The sequence below is a fragment of the Saccoglossus kowalevskii genome, chromosome 21 (assembly GCF_978046115.1).
Source record: "Saccoglossus kowalevskii chromosome 21, keSacKowa6.1, whole genome shotgun sequence".
In the NCBI taxonomy this organism is placed as follows: domain Eukaryota; kingdom Metazoa; phylum Hemichordata; class Enteropneusta; family Harrimaniidae; genus Saccoglossus; species Saccoglossus kowalevskii.
In genome coordinates this window covers 12,941,080-12,960,679 of record NC_140661.1, presented here as the reverse complement: position 1 = coordinate 12,960,679, position 19,600 = coordinate 12,941,080, and the positions used below count along the sequence as shown (strand labels likewise).

The following is a 19,600-nucleotide window of genomic DNA, read 5'->3' as shown; positions in this document are numbered from 1 at the left end:
TGGGGTAGGTAAGAAGATTTGACAGATGAAAACTGATTTTCAAACTGAATTTTGTTTTCATGATTTTAACTTAATCTTTTATGCCACCCCAGGGATGTGAATGAACCACCCCTTGATAATCAAATGTATGTTTCAGTGTTAATCACTGTAATGAATGGGTTTTTTTTTGTTTTTTTTGCTGCATGGTTTGTTTGTGTTTGCCGAGTGTCTTACGTGTCACCATGCTTTACTTTATCAGTGTAATTGTTCTCATAAAGGCATAAATCCTAATTATATAACAAACAAAGTTTGTTTTTCTAATCTAATATAAATGGTGTCTATTCAGAGGCACACAATACTATACTAAGAAATATTTATTCTCAGACGGGTATCCGGGCATTTTCATTGCCTGGCAACCATCACTATGGGGAAAAAATTGCAACATGTATCAATTTGGTTGTTTAGGATTAATTCAAAGTTGAGTTTGTGCTGTGTCCTCAACTGTAGCTGTTTCTAACGGCACTTCAACTGGCGTTCCACATCAGCGCACACAGAGCCCATAGAAATGCATGGTACAGTGGTGCGCGTCTTAGCAACAGTAGCTCCGCCCCCAAGAATAAACACTCTATAAATTTTGCAGGTACAGCCTCTACTACAAAATCCTATAAATGTGAACCGTATATCAACTCTTTTTCAAATCATTATACCGTACTTCCCCGAGCATAAGCCCCTCCCCGAGTATAAGCCCACCCTCTGTTTTTAGACATTTAACAGGTTTAGGGCATCCCGAGTATAGGCCCAGGGTGTTTTTACCGGGCGTCAATGACATTTATTACAAATATGCATGTAAAAAGTGTATTTCATTGAATAATAATCGTGATTGGTACGGTAGTTTGGTTCCTGCTTCCACGAGAAAACTCGCATTAATTTCAGAGTGCATGGTCGGCGAACGTACGGGACATGGTTTAGATTTTTTCTATTCTGTTATTTACTCAGGATGAACCCCGATGTTGCAATACTGAAACAATCCATATTTCTTTTGAGTAGTGGTTTTAGAAACGCCAAGAATGTGATCGTCAAGTCGTGAAACCTGATCATTGAACATCGTTTTACTTTTCCGAATAATCGTGTTCATTGAAACTACTGTAAAACACTTTATTTTAGCTGGAATTAATTTTCACTGAAAAGACTTTTTGGGTGTTTTGTATGAATTTATTTTCACGGACTTTTGACAACTTGAATGTAAAATATAGGGAAAAAGGTACGGTATATTCGCTGGATTTAATTTTCATTGAATCATTCCTTCAGCGAATATAGCGAAAATTAATTCCAAGTGAAAATAAAGTATTTTACAGTATTGTGAATGGGATGTGAACGAGCAAACTATTCTTCGACATGACTTATTGACGACCATGAAAAGTTTAAATACTTCCTCCACCCTCAGTTTACCTTTCAAAAATTGAGAATCAACAGCTTTAAGGGAAAAAATCACTGTTTTTTGTCGAAATCAGATCGCATTTTAACATCGCGGTAATTCACTTCAGCATTGCGTTGAAAAAATGACTTTGTCAATAATCGGAAAACTTCGTTTGTACAACATAGCATTTTGATTGGTTAACGAAAGACGTGACCTGTTAGGTCAATGGAAGTTGTTCAGATCAAATCATGATGAAAAACACCATGGCGGAAATTGCATTGTAACGAGAGTTTGCGTACGATCGAAAACATTCCACAACGAAGATATTAACGATAAAGTTTTGCCTTCGACTATTTTCCCACAGACCCTACCCATTTTTGCATCGTAAATTCAGACGGTATATAAACCGTATTGTAATAAAACGTGTGTATTTTTATGAACATGTTTGTTTCTTCATTTTAAAAAGTGTTGTGGAAATCAAAAAGACGTAATATTTCTTCAAGACCGGTGCTGTGAACGAAAAATGTAATTTGAATAATTTTTCGTGGTTGGGAAGATGGTTACAATTTTAAACCCCCCAAAAATTATCTTTTCTGAGGTGGTCCTCGAGTATAAGCCCACCCCTGATTTTCCCGATTTTACATGTTCAGGCCCCTGGGCTTATACTTGGGGAAGTACGGTAATTATCTCAAGAAATTGGACACAATTGTTCAGATGATTCTGGCCTGTGTAAATTTTGCTTTATTTTTATTTTTTTATTTTTACTTTATTTTTTGTGTGCTATTTTTGATTGTAACATTGCTAACCCTAGCCCACTTACAATTTACTGAAACAACAAAAAACTAGAAAATCATCAAATTCTTGTCCCAGTCAGGATACCCTGGTATATTGCAATTCAAATTAAATTACAAATCAGACAATTTATTGAAATAAAATAAATGAAAACACTGGTTGCAATAACAGTGTTATAAAAAAATATTATGTGAAATATTAGGTAAATTATAAAGCAGTTGAATTTACAATGTAATAATTTTATTATTACCTATAACTTTGTTTGCCTTTGATCATCAGTTGTAATCAGTTTGCATAGCAATAAATAAGTCATGTTGCTTGCCTGGCTTGTACTAGAGTGAATAAAAGGGTATATGTCTGTCCATGTAAACGCTGTTGTTGCTGTTGTCTTTCAGCACAGTGAACTATTTTTGTGTTTGATAATTTATTTTCACGCTTGTGTTGCTTGTTGCACTGTTTGCAGTTTTTTTTTATATATTGTTTGGAATACAGGTGCAATACATTCAAATCTTGGTCTAATTGATAAGAATATCAATCTTGTGTCCTATCAAGATAAACAAGAAATCCATACAAAAACATGTTCGTTACCGCGAGATGACGGGAACTGGGATGCGGTTGTAATATCAAACTCGTCCATCACTCCAGGTAAGTGATAAGAATTGTTATCGTATAACTGCTTTTGATAAACAAATGTGTACCTATTTATAATTTGGAGGGCGGGTTTTTTAATTGGTTTACTGTTCAATGAATTAAAATTAATTATATAAATAAATTGGATGCATAGCACATAAGCCAAAAATGTACTACATCTGTACACATTTGAATGACACTACTTATGTGTAGACATAAATTTCCCGTTATCACACAATGTGACATACTACTTCCATTTTTTATTCGCTGGCACCCACATGAATAACAAGAATCAAAATAAGTTGTATTTTAATGAACCAACATACAGTAAATACAATGTGTCTGCGTTTTATTGGAAATGCACTTCTAATAAAGCAAATACGATATTGTTTGGCCATAACTCTGTCATTTATAAAATCATTGCGGCTGTTAACAGCAAATACAAAATATTTCATTAATTTCTGCATCTCCAGAAGTGCTTATGTAGATTTGAAAATATTTTTAACTGTCTTGGAAATCAAATTAATCAGAATTCAACGCAATCCATAAATGGAGGACAGCTTTCAAATTTTTGCTATAAAATCACACACCTTGTATCATCGTTCTGAGACTGCAACACTGATTATATCAAATCAATTTCAGTTTTTATTTGTTTAGATTGTCAACATCATTTTTAGCATGATAATTCATGAATGACGGAACGTATCTGTCTTGCAATGAACAACTTTCTGCTGTTATGCTTTCACTTTGTTTTATCTCTGTAACACAGTTTCAATCATGCATGTATTTTATGCAGCTATTTAAACCACTCTTCGATTACCTTCAGTGGTATCTCACATCAACTAACCGTACTAAACCATACTCAATTTGTGATCTTTGATAAAAACTGCTATGGCCTTGAATCTATGCATTTTTTGCGGTTGATTTGATTGGCCAATATATTAAGTGATGTGTGAATGTGTTTACATTTGCCATGTGAAGACAAACCAATCATAGATGCTAAACATTTACCTTATATGTAGAAGTGTACTGTAAAAGGATTAATTATTCACTGGGTTTTAATTTCGCTTATTTCGCTGACTGGAAAATGTGTTAAATTAAAACCCAGTGAATATGAAAAATTTAGCATAGAACACATTATCTAAATGATAAAACTGTGAATTTAAGCCCCACTGAATATGCCTGAAATGGTAAATCAGTGAAATTTAAACCCAGTGAAAATTAATCATTGTACAGTATACATGTATACTGACTATATTTTTTCAAAACTTTCAAAGTTTTACTCCAAATCATTATTGCAATTTGGACCGAAAATGTTTTTAGCATGCAAAAAAAAAAAAAATCAGTTATGAAAGCGGATGATATTTGCATGAAGAATGTTTCATGAATGTACATTATTGCTAAACTAATTACTTTTCACCCATCATGCATTTCTTCCTCATTTGCATATCTGTTATTTGGATTAACTCATCTGGTAAGCACTCATTATTCTGACTGCAAAATTTGCATGTCACTAACAGCAATTAATTGCAGTATGTTCACATTAAGCAGTTGCTAAATTTCAAAATAACAATGGTCTTGAAACTCACTGTAATACATGATTGCTTCCAAATGTCTCTTTGCCTTCCTTTTGTTTATCTTGTTGGTCTATAGAGGGCTCTCTATCAACCATTTCATTTAACAAAACGAACTACAGAGGGCGCCCTAACCATTCCTGCCATTTAACGTAATAGTCGCTAGAAGGTTTCCTCATCTTAATGCTATTCAACATGATGCACCTCTAGCAGACTGTTTTTTTTTTCAAAAACTTTCAAAATAATCATTTTGTTATAACAATGGACAATCATGTAATAGTATGTGTATTCCAGACTATTGTTTTTAAGTTATTATTCAGATTAAGGGCCACATCAGTTGTCGGTATTACAGCAATGCAACCACAACTGCAGCTTAAAAACAATTGGTGTTAATTAATTTTTTTTTTATTCATAATAATTTATTTCATTTCTAGTCAATTCATACTTATCAAAGTGTTAAATTGCAGCATAACATTTATAATTTTTTTTTTTTATATTTATTTTACTTTTAGTTCACCCATACTCTGCTAGTTTACCTCAATGTCTTTCACAGTCCTGCCTATCTGTTTATTCACCGAGTTATTCTAGAACCTCACGTTTCTCCTCATCCCGTCATCGTTTTATCTTCTCACGTAGTCCCAAAGGTTACTAAGTTATAATTTATCAACCAGATAACGAATGTGAACTTTTTCACTGCCACCCCTCCCCCTCCCACAAATTTCAACAATCAAGATAATAATTTGGATGATTTGAACTTGAATTTTATTAGTGTCATTATAGTATAATGTGACATATTTAATGCTATGAATATTCTCAATCACTTAATTTTGCTACTAGGAATTTTGGCGATTTAATGTTTTTTTTGCATTTAAGAATATTTTGTGAAATACACTGACACTTTGTGTTGTAAAACCCTAGAAGAGTTTTCACTGCTACAAAAGTTTATAATTTTCACTGACTCGTGATATTATCAAAAAATTGTCTCTCGTGTAATTGAATTTAGTTACAGTATATGCAAATTGCCAGGAGTATGTAATTAATGTTCAAATATCAATAATATTCAGCATGATTCAATTTTATTTGCCGATACGATATGTTCCAACGTGCGTGGTTTCTTATTTTTCTTCTTAGTGCATTAGATATGTCACATAACTCATCGCCTGCCAAAAACCTCTACAGATGAAATGAATATATAAAATATGAATATAAAATGACAATATGCTAACCTTCTCACCATCAATTCCCTCTTTTCATCACATTTTCACAAAATAGTCTTGTTTATAGTTTGTACTTTCTTTCAGAAGATATGGTCAAATTTTTTGAATAAAAACTGAAAATTGACTCAAATTTTGTCTGATGGCTCCAAAATTAGGGTTTATTTCCATAAATTTTGTAGGATTTAAGAAAAAAATTGGAAGAGGCCTGATGGTGGAAAGGTTGATAATTCTAAAATACCAATTAAATGTCATCTGAAAATGCCATTTATACAACCATTAATGTAACCTGACAAGTTGGCATAGGTGGCGCCCTGGACTGCTGCAATCCTAGGCCAACTTGTCAGGCTACCGACATTGGTGAAAAGAAATTAGTGCACTATTTTGCGGAAGGTGACAAATATTTACGTGGCAGTGAAAAGGTTATGAATACAATACTCCATTATAATCTATTGTCATTTCATACATGTAGCATATATTACTACAACTATAAACTATTACATAGGGTCAAATAGTCTAATCATTTATGCAAATGAGCTCACTAGTCAAATCATTTATGCAAATGAGCTCACTAGTCAAATCATTTATGCAAATGAGCTCACTTGTCAAATCATTTATGCAAATGAGCTCACTCGTCAAATCATTTATGCAAATGAGCTCCCTAGTCAAATCATTTATGCAAATGAGTTCACTAATATTGGTATTAACATCAATGCGTCATTTTGATTTGATACATTCACCAAATTTTACTGAAAACAACAATGAACAATTTTTTTTTCTCAACAAATTTGTTTTATTTTGAAACAAAAAAGAAACTTTCTTTCACTAAGTGCTATATGTCTACATGTGTATTGTTTGTTTTTTCATTTCATTACTTGGAGTTTTGTATTCATACATTCTGTCTAATATTTCCCAGGACACAGTATTGGCAGAATTGTGTCTTAAACTAACACTAACACTTGGCAGACTAAGGTGCAACTACCTCCCAGCAGCAGTGACCGAGTTTCTATATTGCCAGTTCCGTTTTTATTTTATTTTATAACATCAGTAGCGATAAAATCATAATTGTACTAACTTTGTAGCTAACAATGATTAGAATACTGCAATGAGCATGAACTCATCTGGTCTTTAATGACAGCGTCTTGGGAACGTCTTGGAATCTTAAGTGGATAAGCTATAATTGCTTTCTGATATGTACATGAATCGTATAATGTGTCTAATGTCTACAGAGATCAGACAGTGATAGTCCTTTAAATATAAAAATAATTAATTCTGATTTACTCAAAGGTCTTCAATGGCTTCATCATCTTCTCATTCAGAATTTAAATAAAGATATAATAATAAACAGATTTATAATTGTTAAATTCCAATAATATTCTACAATGGATTTGGTCATTACCGTACTGAAACAGAATAGTCAGAGGTACTGTCGTCTGTCTGAGTCAGTTTCCACAGATTCCAAGGTGTCTTCATTTATTTCTTCATGTCAATTGTAAATCAGTAGCGCTCGATTTATTTTAGGAAAAGCATTCTTTGCTATTCTTATTTAAACAAAATAATGCAATTTGTAGGTATTTTCAATGGTTTGGAATCGGCTTTGGCAAGCATAGGCTCACAGGCTAGTAGTATCGTTAATAGTTCGAAATTAGAACCTCCATCGTCTCATACGAAAAAAAAACATCGAAGGATCAGAAGTTCTGGTGTGGCTAAAAGTATGGATGCAAGTCAAGCTGACGGTGAGTTAGTTTATGAAAACATCTTGCAATTTGCATGATCTCCATTCTGTATCACACTAGTTGCATGCCCTTATCTCATGAACCCTTGATGCTATTCATGTTCTGTTCTGTTCAAATTTGAGGATAAATATGTTTAACCAGAAAAAAAATCCTAATATTTTCCTGAGTGAAAATTTCTATCAAATGAATGTCAAAGATTAAACACAAATCAGGGATGCCCTAACTTGTTACCTTAGAAACAACAACTTTGGCAGCCATTTCATGTATGTAAATGTGTTGAGATGGGCGTAGTGCGAGTGGTTAGTGCTAGTAGCACTAATCCGAAAAAGTACTAGATCTAGTGGTAAAAATGGCACTAGATCTAGTGCAAAAATGGCACTAGATCTAGTGCAAAAATGGCACTAGATCTAGTGCTAAAATGTGCACAGTGCGAGTGGCATTGTTATCGCATTGTCAACGACGTCGAATAATAGGAGGGGCATCAACAACCACTTCATATGCAAACTACAAACAGTATAAAACATCGGCAATATATCTGTGAGATGTCCATAATAATACTTTCTTTATATAATACCGGATTCTGCTGTAAATTAGCTCATCAGAAAAATCGTCCTGGCTGGTGGGCGCTTATTTGGGGTGCAAAATTTAAAAAAATAATCATCAAATATTTTTGGGGGACTTATTTTCATTGAAATATCCTACTATGCAGACTTTCAACGCCGTTAGTTGGGCCACCCAAGACGAGAGAAACTATTGCAGAATTAACAATAATTAATAATTCTTGCTGAATTAAAAAGTAGACTGCCTGAAATGTCATTACAGTGTCGCCCAGTGTCATTTTTCAAATACATTTGTTTTTATTTTATTGGTAACGAAAGAATATTTTAAACGAAGTTTCATATAAAAACAAACACAACTGCATTGCGTAGTAGCAAACGATCACAGTTGCGTAATCCGATCATGCTGCGTTTGACAATTGTTGATTATTACTCAGTAGTGATTATAATAACGCACAAAAAATAAATTCGTTGAATTGTTATGAAATTCAAATAAAATTCAATTTAGTTTCATCGTAAGCAAATGATTCCGATCGCATACAAACGCCCGATGCTGTAGGGTATCCGCCATGTTTCTCTTGCATGAGTTGAGGTTAAATCGCTAATTAACCAATCAAAATGCTGAATGATGCCAACGTGTTCAAATCACCATAGCTCATTTAAATATGTTAATGTTATTGAACGCAACGCGGAAGAGATTTACCGATGTTGCGTGTTGTAGTACGATCTTTTGGCTTGGATTTTGATAGGGAAATGGCATGATTTTTTTTTTTAAATCTAAAAATAGTTATTTTCAAAAGATGAACTGAGCATTAGAAGAATAATTTAACATTGTTTACAGTGATAACTGCTCTTTGTCCAAACGAAGCTTATCCATTCACACTCCAAACACGCTCTTGAATAAAGCTGTGAAGGGTTTAATAAAATACGCATTTCACAACCGGAAATTCAACAGACGAACTTGTTACTTCACAGATTTTACATGTTTTAATTATTAGCGACTGTAACAAGTACAAGATTTCGAGAGTGTACAGCAAAAAATCCTAAGGACTCCTAACAAATATCATTGCAGAGAAAGTGTCTAGACATATATAATATGGTCACGTTAAAAAATCGGCGAGGTATATCATATTCCGCTAACTGGTTACTTGTGTAAGCAATCGCAAACTATCATCGACATCAAAGATGAGCTACACAATGTCCATATCAGGATTAACTTGGGTTGAAAAAAAAGGAAATAAGCCAGGCTTAAATGGTCACTTGAGATGCGTTGTGGACCCTTCCGTACCTCCATGCTCCGAATATTACTGAATGCTTGAGATTAGCGTAATCCATTGTAAAAAGGGGCTAAGAGCTAACGTGACCAATGTTTGTGAACGAATATTGACAAACGATCACAGGGTAAAGCTAAAACAATAGCGTCGTGGCTTTTTCCCGTTAGTACCGCCGTGGTACAATGTAACAAAAGAATTGCGTGAATCCACTTTTACCATTGGTTGATTATGTCCGCAAAGGTCAATGTCATGACAACCAGACAACGATTCATTTTCTGTCTGGTTCCCAGCGGTACTGAGCAACATGCCCATTCACAGGTCGCCGTACACACAAAATCCGCCGAGCTTTACAGGGACCCGGGACTTAGACTAGCAGTATACACATTTTTTATTTAGTTCATATATGCCATCATAATTTCATTTACGAAGATCTATTTTCATTGAGTGTGGCGCCGACCAGAAATAAAACGGCACGTCAGCGATTTAAAAAAAAATCAACGCTTTATTCCACCATTTACATACAAGTTACAAGTTTACATACGCCGAAGTTGAAAACACAAACTTCCACACAATACCATTTCATACAGTGTATCTATTCACAATTTGTAAAAATTGCGAAGTTCGACCTGCAGTTTCACTGACCATGGAGCTAGTTTCCCGGCCGATCGCGTTGTTTCAAAGGTCTATTAGTTACGATTCACGTGGACAATGACATTCATGTACATACTCAATTTTCCCACTGTAGCACATTTCCAATAAATGAAAGATACAACAACTTTACGTAAATATTAATTTATTTTCAGACAATTACGAGATGTCTCGACGTCGTTGACAACGCGATATCAATGCCACTCGCACTATGTACATTTTAGTACTAGATCTAGTGCCGTTTTAGCACTAGATCTAGTGCCATTTTAGTACTAGATCTAGTGCCATTTTAGCACTAGATCTAGTACTTTTTCGGATTAGTGCTACTAGCACTAACCACTCGCACTATGTCCATTTCAACACATTTACATACCTCGCCATTTTGAATTTTAAATTGATCAAAATACATATCATTAAGGTTTATAATTCAAAAACTAATTCATGTTCCCTAATTTTTTTCTTCACCCAATCACAAATAATAATTCAGAAAAGTTTGAGGAAATTTCTCTCCCAAAAATGTGTTAATTGATGTTTTGTCTTTTTTCTTATTTTCAGAATCAGACGAGTACGAGTTCATTATTGTCTCCTTGGATAACAGACAGTGGCATTTTGAAGCTCCAAGTAGTGATGTGAGTTTTTATAATACTCAACGCTGTCACATTCAGATGTAGAGTGTAAATTTCGATATATTTTTTGCAGTTTAAAATTTAACATTGATGAGGACAATATTCCATGATTGTCGCCATGGTGACCCAGAAATAAAAGTGGTATTCTCACTTTGTAACATATATATGCAGAACATCTAACTATGATTACTGTTATAAAATCATCTGGTTTGGCCACAAATCCTGAAATACTGGCCACAAATCCTGAAATACTGGCCACAAATCCTGAAATACTGGCCACAAATCCTGAAATACTGGCCACAAATCCTGAAATAGTGGCCACAAATCCTGAAATACTGGCCACAAATCCTGAAATACTGGCCACAAATCCCGAAATACTGGCCACAAATCCCGAAATACTGGCCACAAATCCCGAAATACTGGCCACAAATCCTGAAATACTGGCCACAAATCCTGAAATACTGGCCACAAATCCTGAAATACTGGCCACAAATCCTGAAATACTGGCCACAAACTGGCCACAAATCCTGAAATACTGGCCACAAATCCTGAAATATCAAATTCAAATTCAAATCAGAGAGCTTTCTAATTCTGAATGCAGAATTCTTCTTTTTATGAACTGTACAATATCCCAAACCCTTACACAAGACAATGAGAGGTTTTCTATAGATCGTAACAAAGTTGAAATGCAACTCTATCATTATTCTGGTTACCAACATTTTACATTTGAGTTCCAAACAACTTAGTCTTTTCCACGAAACGAAACAAAACAAAACCCTAACCTAACCCTAACTCGCATTTTTTGTCAGTGGTCTAATAATATCGGAGAAAATTGCTCGACAAATTTATTTCTGTGATGTGGCGATGTTTGAAGTCGTTCAAAATTTAGGGTTAGGGTTTCGTTTCGTTTCGTGGAAAAGACTAAGTCGTTCCAAACCAAATTTTATCAAGCTCAGAGACTGTATTCTCCTGATTCATTAATACAATGTTGTTATGGTTACAGGAGCGAGATGAATGGGTGCAAGCGGTGGAACAACAGATATTAGCATCCATACAAGGGATTGAAAGCACTAAATCAAAAGATAAAAGTTGTACTTTGGACGATAAAGTGGTGATACAATCGATACGCAGTGTGCGTGGTAATGAATACTGTGTGGATTGCGAAGCACCAAGTAAGTACTGTAAAATACTTTATTTTCGCTTGGAATTAATTTTCGCTATATTTACTGATGAAATGATTCAGTGAAAATAAAATCAAGCAAATATAACGTTTTCCCTATATTTTACATTCAACTCCTCAAAAATCAGTAAAAACAAATTCCATACAAATTTAGACACCCAAGGATTCTTTTCAGTGAAAATTAATTCCAGCGAAAATAAAGTATTTTACAGTAACCTAGATCATAATGAGATGCATGTCATGTTTTGTTTTCTTCTAAAATTAATTTATTGCGCTATTCGATTAATTATCCATACTTCTGTCGTCTTTCATCTGGTTGGTATAAAACAATTAATAATCCACCAATTATAACACTAAAGTGTCCGTATGTAAGTTTGACTTCTAAGTACTCTGAACTATAGGAAATCCACAGTTGCTTTGTACAAATTAAGGTAAACATGTTTCATTGACGCAAATTTTTGTCTTGCACAAACTTCAACAGCGTTACTTGTATGATTGAACAAAATATTATGTGCTTTTGAAACTTTCAAATCGTCCATTTATGTATGATAAAATTTAATTGTTCAAAACTTTGAACAGTGTATAAACACCAAGAATTAACATAGTAGGCTGAAAGCTCTGTTCAATTGTTTGCATAGTCCGAAATGGGGACATATGGTTCAGTCTGTGTGTATGTGTGACCAACTGTCTGGAGCTGGACAACCATTCTCTTTGAACTTTGCACATACAGTACTAAAAAACAAAACAACAAAAAATGTAACGTAAAGTAAGGCATGCATCGTTTGATTTTATCCAAATTTAGTGGAAGGAATTAACCATTATGTGTAGTTGATGCACGTCAGTTTGATTTGTAAATTCAACCAAAGATGGCCAATCGGAGGCCATTTTGTTTTTGATAAATTATGTTTCAGACATTTATCTCGTACATGCCTTGAGCACGTAACTTCAAACCCTATACATAAACCGTATATCATGTCATACATACATACACACGTACATACAAGAATTTTGTCAATTGATTAAAGATGGTAGTTTTCGTTGTAAAAAAATACTAAATTCAGATTCTTCTAAGTATCCATGAATCTGCATTTATATATTTTGAATACACAACACAGACTGTGCATTGCAAAATACTTGTATTCACGTAGTTGAGTTATGAAACAAACTGAGTAATCTTTTATTTTGTTTCAGGTCCAGATTGGGCAAGTTTAAATTTAGGAGCTTTAATGTGTATTGAGTGTTCAGGAATTCATCGTAATCTTGGAACGCATTTATCTAGGGTGCGATCTTTAGACCTGGATGAGTGGCCGTAAGTTCACTTTACTAAATATGGTTGCTTACCAGTGTGGGTTGTCATATATTACCGGGGGGTATATACTGTATTTGCTTTATTAGCAGCGTACATGTGTATGTGCTCGCATAAATGACAAAGGTATGTCTGTGGTCATATTTATCTCTGCTGTTGACAGAGTCGACCATCATTCGTCAGCTTCAACTTTACGTTTTCAACTTAAGTAGTGTTCTAACACTCATGCAGCACGTTAAATTAGCATGCAAATTTGGTAGTCTGTTAGCAATGCTGCTTTCTGACAGTGGTGCCAACGAGTTTATGTAAAAAGTAACCTGTGTAATGGACCGACCCATTCTATCAATGGGTTTACCTATTTGCATCCAATATCAGAGATTATTGGGTGAGATGCTGACCACATTTCAAATGAACATAGAAAATAAATGGTTTGTCTCTTTTTCTATTACATCAAGTTTGCGCATCATAAACTGTTACATATGTACTTGGTTGTTGGAAAGTGTTCCAAGTTTAACAACAGGTGCCAGACACTTGTCTGAAATAACATTGTTAACTGACTAGCACATTTTCTCTTTGATGCCAAGTTGCATTGGTGTTCTCAATGAATATTTTTGTCGTTTTTCATAAAAAAATTATTTTCGACTCATTTTTAAAAATGGCTCACCCAAATGCCCCAACATTTTATATGTATACATTGGACCTCTTGGAATCGTTGGTATCATAATGATAACTTAAATTATTTCTTATTTTAGTCAATATTTTCAGTCTGATTTTTCATTTTGTGATGGTACTTCCAATTTTTTAGTGAATATTTGGAGAAAAAAAATGTGTGACTTGTTGGAATGCCTGCTAAATTGGTTCAATAAGATAAGGACTCATGGGATCAAATGTTTATTCTTACTGTCCAATAAAATAACAGATTGCAGATGTCAAATTAAGATAAGAAATCATGGGATCAAATGTTTATTCCTACTGTCCAATGAAATACCAGATTGCTCATCATTTCTCATACGTGTAGATGCGCTAATAGAAGTCGCATTCCCTTGGTTGCATTGTACCATTTTAATAGAAGCCACGGCCCCTAATACAGATTTTACAGTAATTTATTTAACCATGTACTACGTACTTCGTAGGTGTGATATAACATTGGTGATGACATCCATCGGGAACTCGTTTGCAAACAGTGTGTGGGAGGTGGTATTGAGAGGAAGAATAAAACCAACACAGAGCTCAAGTAGGGAAGAAAAAGAAAAGTGGATACGAGCGAAATACGAACACAAGGAATATTTGGCACCGCTACCTTACTCTGATGAATCATTGGGAGAGGTGAGCAGGAAATAGAATTAGTCGCACTGCACTGTGTAGGGTCATACCACTAATTGAAACTCCATAAACGACAATGTTAACATATGACGAGATTGCTATATGAAAATGATGAAGAAAGTTGAAAACATAGCTCAAAAATGGGAAATCAACATGCCAGTAATCAACCATATGAAAAAAAACTAACATGTTGGCCAGCTCAAACTCTTACAAATCTCAGGTAAACAAGACACACCTACTGTATTTGGATTGCACCTAAAGAAATCACTGAAAAAACACCAAGATTAGAACATCCAAATACACACAGAATAAAGCCACAGGTACACAGCCGCTAAGTAGTAAACAAAAGACCACATGCTGGTCTCACCTTTGACCCAGGTAATCAGGGAGCACCTGAGAAAAAAAAAATATTTAAAAAATTTCATTGGCTCTTGCAAGGCATTAAATTGCAGCTATTGGTTGATTAGTGGCATGAGACCATAGTCAGTCTCTATTGAATACTGTAAAACCATTTATTTTCACTAAATTTTAATTTTACTAATTTGATGTAATTTCACAATATTGTCAAGGAAATTATTTTATCAGTTTAACATAGATTTAACTTAGCAGATTTTACTTATCAGCGAAATTAAAACCCAGTGAATAATTAATGCAATTACAGTACCTCGTACATGAAATAATTATGTTATGTCTAAAGTAGTATTTTTGTAAAATAATTTACAAAATTTAACATTTATTTTTGAAACCACTTTCACTGAGACTTTTTAATGACGCTTACAATAAAACATAATTGTGATATCTAGTCCTGGTGCTTGGATCTCTTCAAAAGCAGAGATCAATTTGCCAAGTCGGAATGGTGAATAACAATTAGATATAACCACCTGTCTGACTATGAATGAATCAACTTTCTTTCTTATTTCAGCAATTACTTGATGCTGTGACCAGGGAAGATTTACGTATGGTAGTTTTGCTATTAGCGCATAGTAATTCGGCAGAGGAAGTAAATACGAGTTACGGAAGCCAAGATGGCAGGACTTCATTGCACCTCAGTTGCGCATTGGCTAATTCTGTTATAACGCAGTTACTTATTTGGGTAAGTGTTCCAGTCTGGGATGATGTCAAGACACCAAGCTGTGTTAGCTACTGTAAAAGGCGTAATTATTCACGGAGTTTTAATTTTGCTTATTTCGCTGACTGGAAAATGCGCTAAATTAAAACCCAGTGAATATGTAAAATTTAGCATAGAACACATTATCTAAATGACGAAACCGTGAATTTAAAACCCACTGAATATGCCTGAAATGGTAAATCAGGGAAATTTAAACCCAGTGAAAATTAGTCATTTTACAGTATTCTATTATAAAACAGCTGCATACTAGTATATGGGTGAGTGACGTGTCGAGACAAATTTCTATATTCTTTCCTCTGTGTGAAAATTGTAAACAAAACAATTGACAGTCTTTACTTTCTATCTTTTAGTATAATGTGGATGTTAACTGTGTAGACGCAGATGGACGGACGCCATTATCATATGCTAATGCCGTTGGGGCCGAGGACTGCGCTAAAATATTACAAAACAATGGCTGTACATTGGAAAGGCTTGATAGGACTTCAAAAACTAAAAACAAAGCAATGTTCGATAAACTGCCAGCAAGCGTAATATAATGCTGCAATGGAATTATGTAAATAGACTAGTTATTGTGTCTTTGGTTGAACTCATTGTAGATTTCATGTTTGTCCTGCCATTTTTTTGACCAATCTTGGATACTGCCAATATTGTGAAGAATCTTATTGGAAATGTGAACTATTTTTTATCGTAACACTGTGAATATCAAGGAACAATGTTTCCACTGATCGTATTTTATTGTAAATTTACTGGATGACTTCATCGGATTACTAATAGGATATATTGCTGCTCACATGTCTTCATTGGATGATTGGACTTGCTGACTAATACTGTCACTGAATGAGATGTATGTTTGCTAAAATGGAATACTAGTTTGAATGTTGGAATTGGACAGTCAGCTGATTACATAAACTGACCAACCAATTAACAGTCAGATCTGGTTAGCCGAGCAGCTAATCACTGTAACTGACTTTGTTAACCAATCAACATTCAGATCTGCCAATCAGGACTGGACACTGTAACAGAGCTGATCAACCAATCAACAGTCAGATCTGGAAAGCAAAGCCAACACATGAATCATATATCATGTGGTTATTCGCTGAATCAGAATGAGAGAACCAATCAGTACATCTGTGCCTTCACTTCATCCAACTTAATTACTTCGTGCACTGAATCGTAACTGGACAACTATGCCCCCCCGAACAGGATATTTTCTGAATACGAAATAAAATTGACTGTCAACCCCTGATCAGTACATTCAGCAACTGCCGAAATGATAGTTCTGTCACCGAATGAATAATCACATTGTCTCTCCACATACAGTGATACGCGGAAGCCAACTGATAAATGAATTCTGACATTGTACTGTCAGCCACTTATGGACTAAATTTATCTCTAAGATGTCCAAGGTGTACTGTACAACTGCAATTTAATAATGACTTGATTACTATGTATATTATGTATATATGATTATGTAAATGGTGCTTTATAACCCAACTGTATTGGGATTACATTTTCTTTTTTCTACATTATTTGCTTTTTTTCTGTAATTGTCTTCGCATTATTTTTTGTTGCCAACTTTTCGCAAAATGCTGTGTAAAAATACTGGTCACAAATTTGATTGTTTTATGATGAAAACAAGATTACTGCTTCTACAATTAAAATGACATGGGCAATTGAGATTTACGTCAAAAATGTGTTTATATTGCATTTTGCTCAGGACATTCAGTGGGCCTTATACATGTACATGACCCCCCAAAGGTCACACATCCTGGTACTTTAAGGTCACACATCCTGGTACGATCTGGTGGTATGAATTCACTATCAATAACATTTTCTCAATTGTATTTAACAAAAAAATTCGAACCAGTTTAAAACTGAGGTACAATATTGAAACTTATTGCTGTTATAAGACAACAATACCCCCGAGAGTGCCAGGATGTGTGATCTTTGGAGGCCATGCGTAAGAATTATTTTTAAGAGAGCAACATTTTTTGAATGGAATATTATTTTACACAGAATGTTATATTATCGATGAAAGTACAAGATTATTAAGAATCACCATGCCTGCTTCCAAGGGCAGTCTTTATTATTATGTAACATTGCATACTGTTTTCGTGAATTTGAAATGCTACGTGGAACAGGTCAAACCCTTGAGTGCAATTCACAGTCACAGTAAATTTTTCATGTTTAAAAAAAACATACTGTGGATATTTTATGGGTTTTAAATATACCAGTTAAAGAATATAGGAATGCAAAGTGTTATAAAGTTTGTTGTGATTGTCCTATCAGCTGACATTGTCATGATTCGTTTTAAGTGTACTTTAAAGTCAGTAGCAGCTCAGCCATCAGTGAAAAAGGAAGTGGTCATCGTACCGTAAAAGTGTAAATTTCATTAAAACAATTTATTTTACACACATTGTATATGACGCATGAGTTCGATATGGACCATAATGCATCAGAATGTCTATCGCCCTCTAAACTAATAGTACTGGTATTTAGGAATATAAAAAAGATGCTTGACTACTTTTTGTTAGGTATATATTTTACAACAAAGGTGTTTGGGCCGTGGTCGCTGCGTCGCACTTGTAGGAGTTATGGGTTCATATACACAAAGATGGTGACTGTTGCGCAGACCATTGAGTACAAACTAAGATGTTACCAAACTTTAACTAGGTTATTTCTTTGGTAATTGTTGGGTATCATACGAGTCACCAGCGGTAGTTAGTGTAAGTCATGCCCAGGTCAAAATTCGAACTTGTGATTTCTATTAGTAGAGCATTGAATTGTTGGAAAATCAAAGATTATCAACACAAAATGTCGCACGTTGACCACTGCCCTTTAAACAAGTTTAATACTTGTAATATGAAATGCATACCAACTGAAGATATTCTCTCTGATCTGTGAAAGAAACAAGTGGTTTATTCACTCAATAAAAAAAAAACATGTTCTGGGTGCCATATATATTATTTGTACCAGTCTGAGGCTTGGAAGCATTGGTTGTATAGCCATCAAGGTATACATCTTAAAACAAGTTATTGCGCCCTCTAGTGATTCACATTATTCTTTGCTAAATTCTGCCACTTGGTGGCGCTTGAAGCTAATATGAATTTGTTGACTGCATTCCTATTCTGTTCATGTTAAGTTGATCGATATTAAGCAATAGGACTAACAAATTTATGAAAAAGCTATTTCTAGAACTTGAATAATGCTGCTGTAAATAAAGTTTTGTGTGCATGTCAAGGGTCAGAGCCTCACTTTGGTATCCTCCTGGCCTCACTTTAGCAATGGCCTCCAAGCCTCCTTTTGGTATCACTCTCCTAGCCTCACTTTAGTAACAGCCTGTAAGCTCACTTTGGTACTATATAATAGAGCTCTCGCAGTGTATAAAATGTGCTTCCTGTTATTCAATGCATATCTTCAGCCAGCTGTGAATTTTCATCACAAATAATACTCAAAAGTTACAACCCAGCTCTGCATTGTTCCCTAATCATATTGCTTACTCATCCAGTCAGCCAATCAAGGAACAGCTTGTTCCTATTTGCTGGGCTTAACAACCAATTTTTTCTAGGCTTGTAAAATGATTCCACATTTCTGACCAATTGTTGAAAACATTTTTTTTTTCAATAAATGCAGTAATGAATGTCACTGTCAAAGATTTTCAAAAAATAAACTTTAAATTAAATGTAAGTTTGTTCTTTTGTCATTGAGATTACTTAGTGTTTAAAGGCCCAATTCACTTGCCCCGGGCAAGTGTGAATTGGAGGTGTGGCTATTTTAATGCATGGTGTTAATCACTTGCGTAGCCTATGACGCATCCTGTTTCAGCGGTCCAACGTCACGTGACTTTGATTGACAGTAGTAATTATTCAAGATTAGTCGCGCATCCCTTTCCCCGGTTCATGTTTTTTACTTTTATCCGCCAAAATCTCAGCTCGTACACAATTTATTGTCATAAATATTACACACAGTCACTGCTGTGATATTCATAGTCACATGCATCCACTTTGGCACGACATAATCGACCTGTAAGTTCGAGAAAACACGTTTTTACCGGAGCTTGGCTGGAGCTGTTTACTACAGCGTGACAAGCAAGGAAATAATCCTTATTGTTTAGGAGCGTATTTATAGTATACCTGGGCCTTTAAGTATTCAAACTACATGATGGAATTCATCTGTATGTGATTTTACATTGCTCTTAGAAACAGCATGGCTGAA

General features: G+C 34.6%; 1 protein-coding gene across 7 annotated transcripts in view; it reads left to right on the top strand.

The window, feature by feature from the left end:
• Positions 1-19,072, top strand: part of LOC100369235 (arf-GAP with GTPase, ANK repeat and PH domain-containing protein 1-like) — a 92,419-nt gene extending 73,347 nt beyond the window's left edge. For 3 of the 7 annotated variants that reach the window (XM_085495001.1, XM_078012033.2, XM_085495003.1), the window contains exons 10-18: positions 2,681-2,833; positions 4,905-5,036; positions 7,178-7,342; positions 10,377-10,450; positions 11,451-11,619; positions 12,819-12,936; positions 14,067-14,259; positions 15,179-15,349; positions 15,736-19,072. In XM_085495001.1, the coding sequence (XP_085351127.1) occupies positions 2,681-2,833; positions 4,905-5,036; positions 7,178-7,342; positions 10,377-10,450; positions 11,451-11,619; positions 12,819-12,936; positions 14,067-14,259; positions 15,179-15,349; positions 15,736-15,921 (1,361 nt within the window). In that variant the 3' untranslated portion in view covers positions 15,922-19,072. The remainder of the gene's footprint in view (positions 1-2,680; positions 2,834-4,904; positions 5,037-7,177; positions 7,343-10,376; positions 10,451-11,450; positions 11,620-12,818; positions 12,937-14,066; positions 14,260-15,178; positions 15,350-15,735) is intronic. The other 4 variants (XM_085495002.1, XM_085495006.1, XM_085495005.1 and 1 more) reach the window with 4 other exon arrangements.
• Positions 19,073-19,600: the final 528 nt, after the last annotated feature.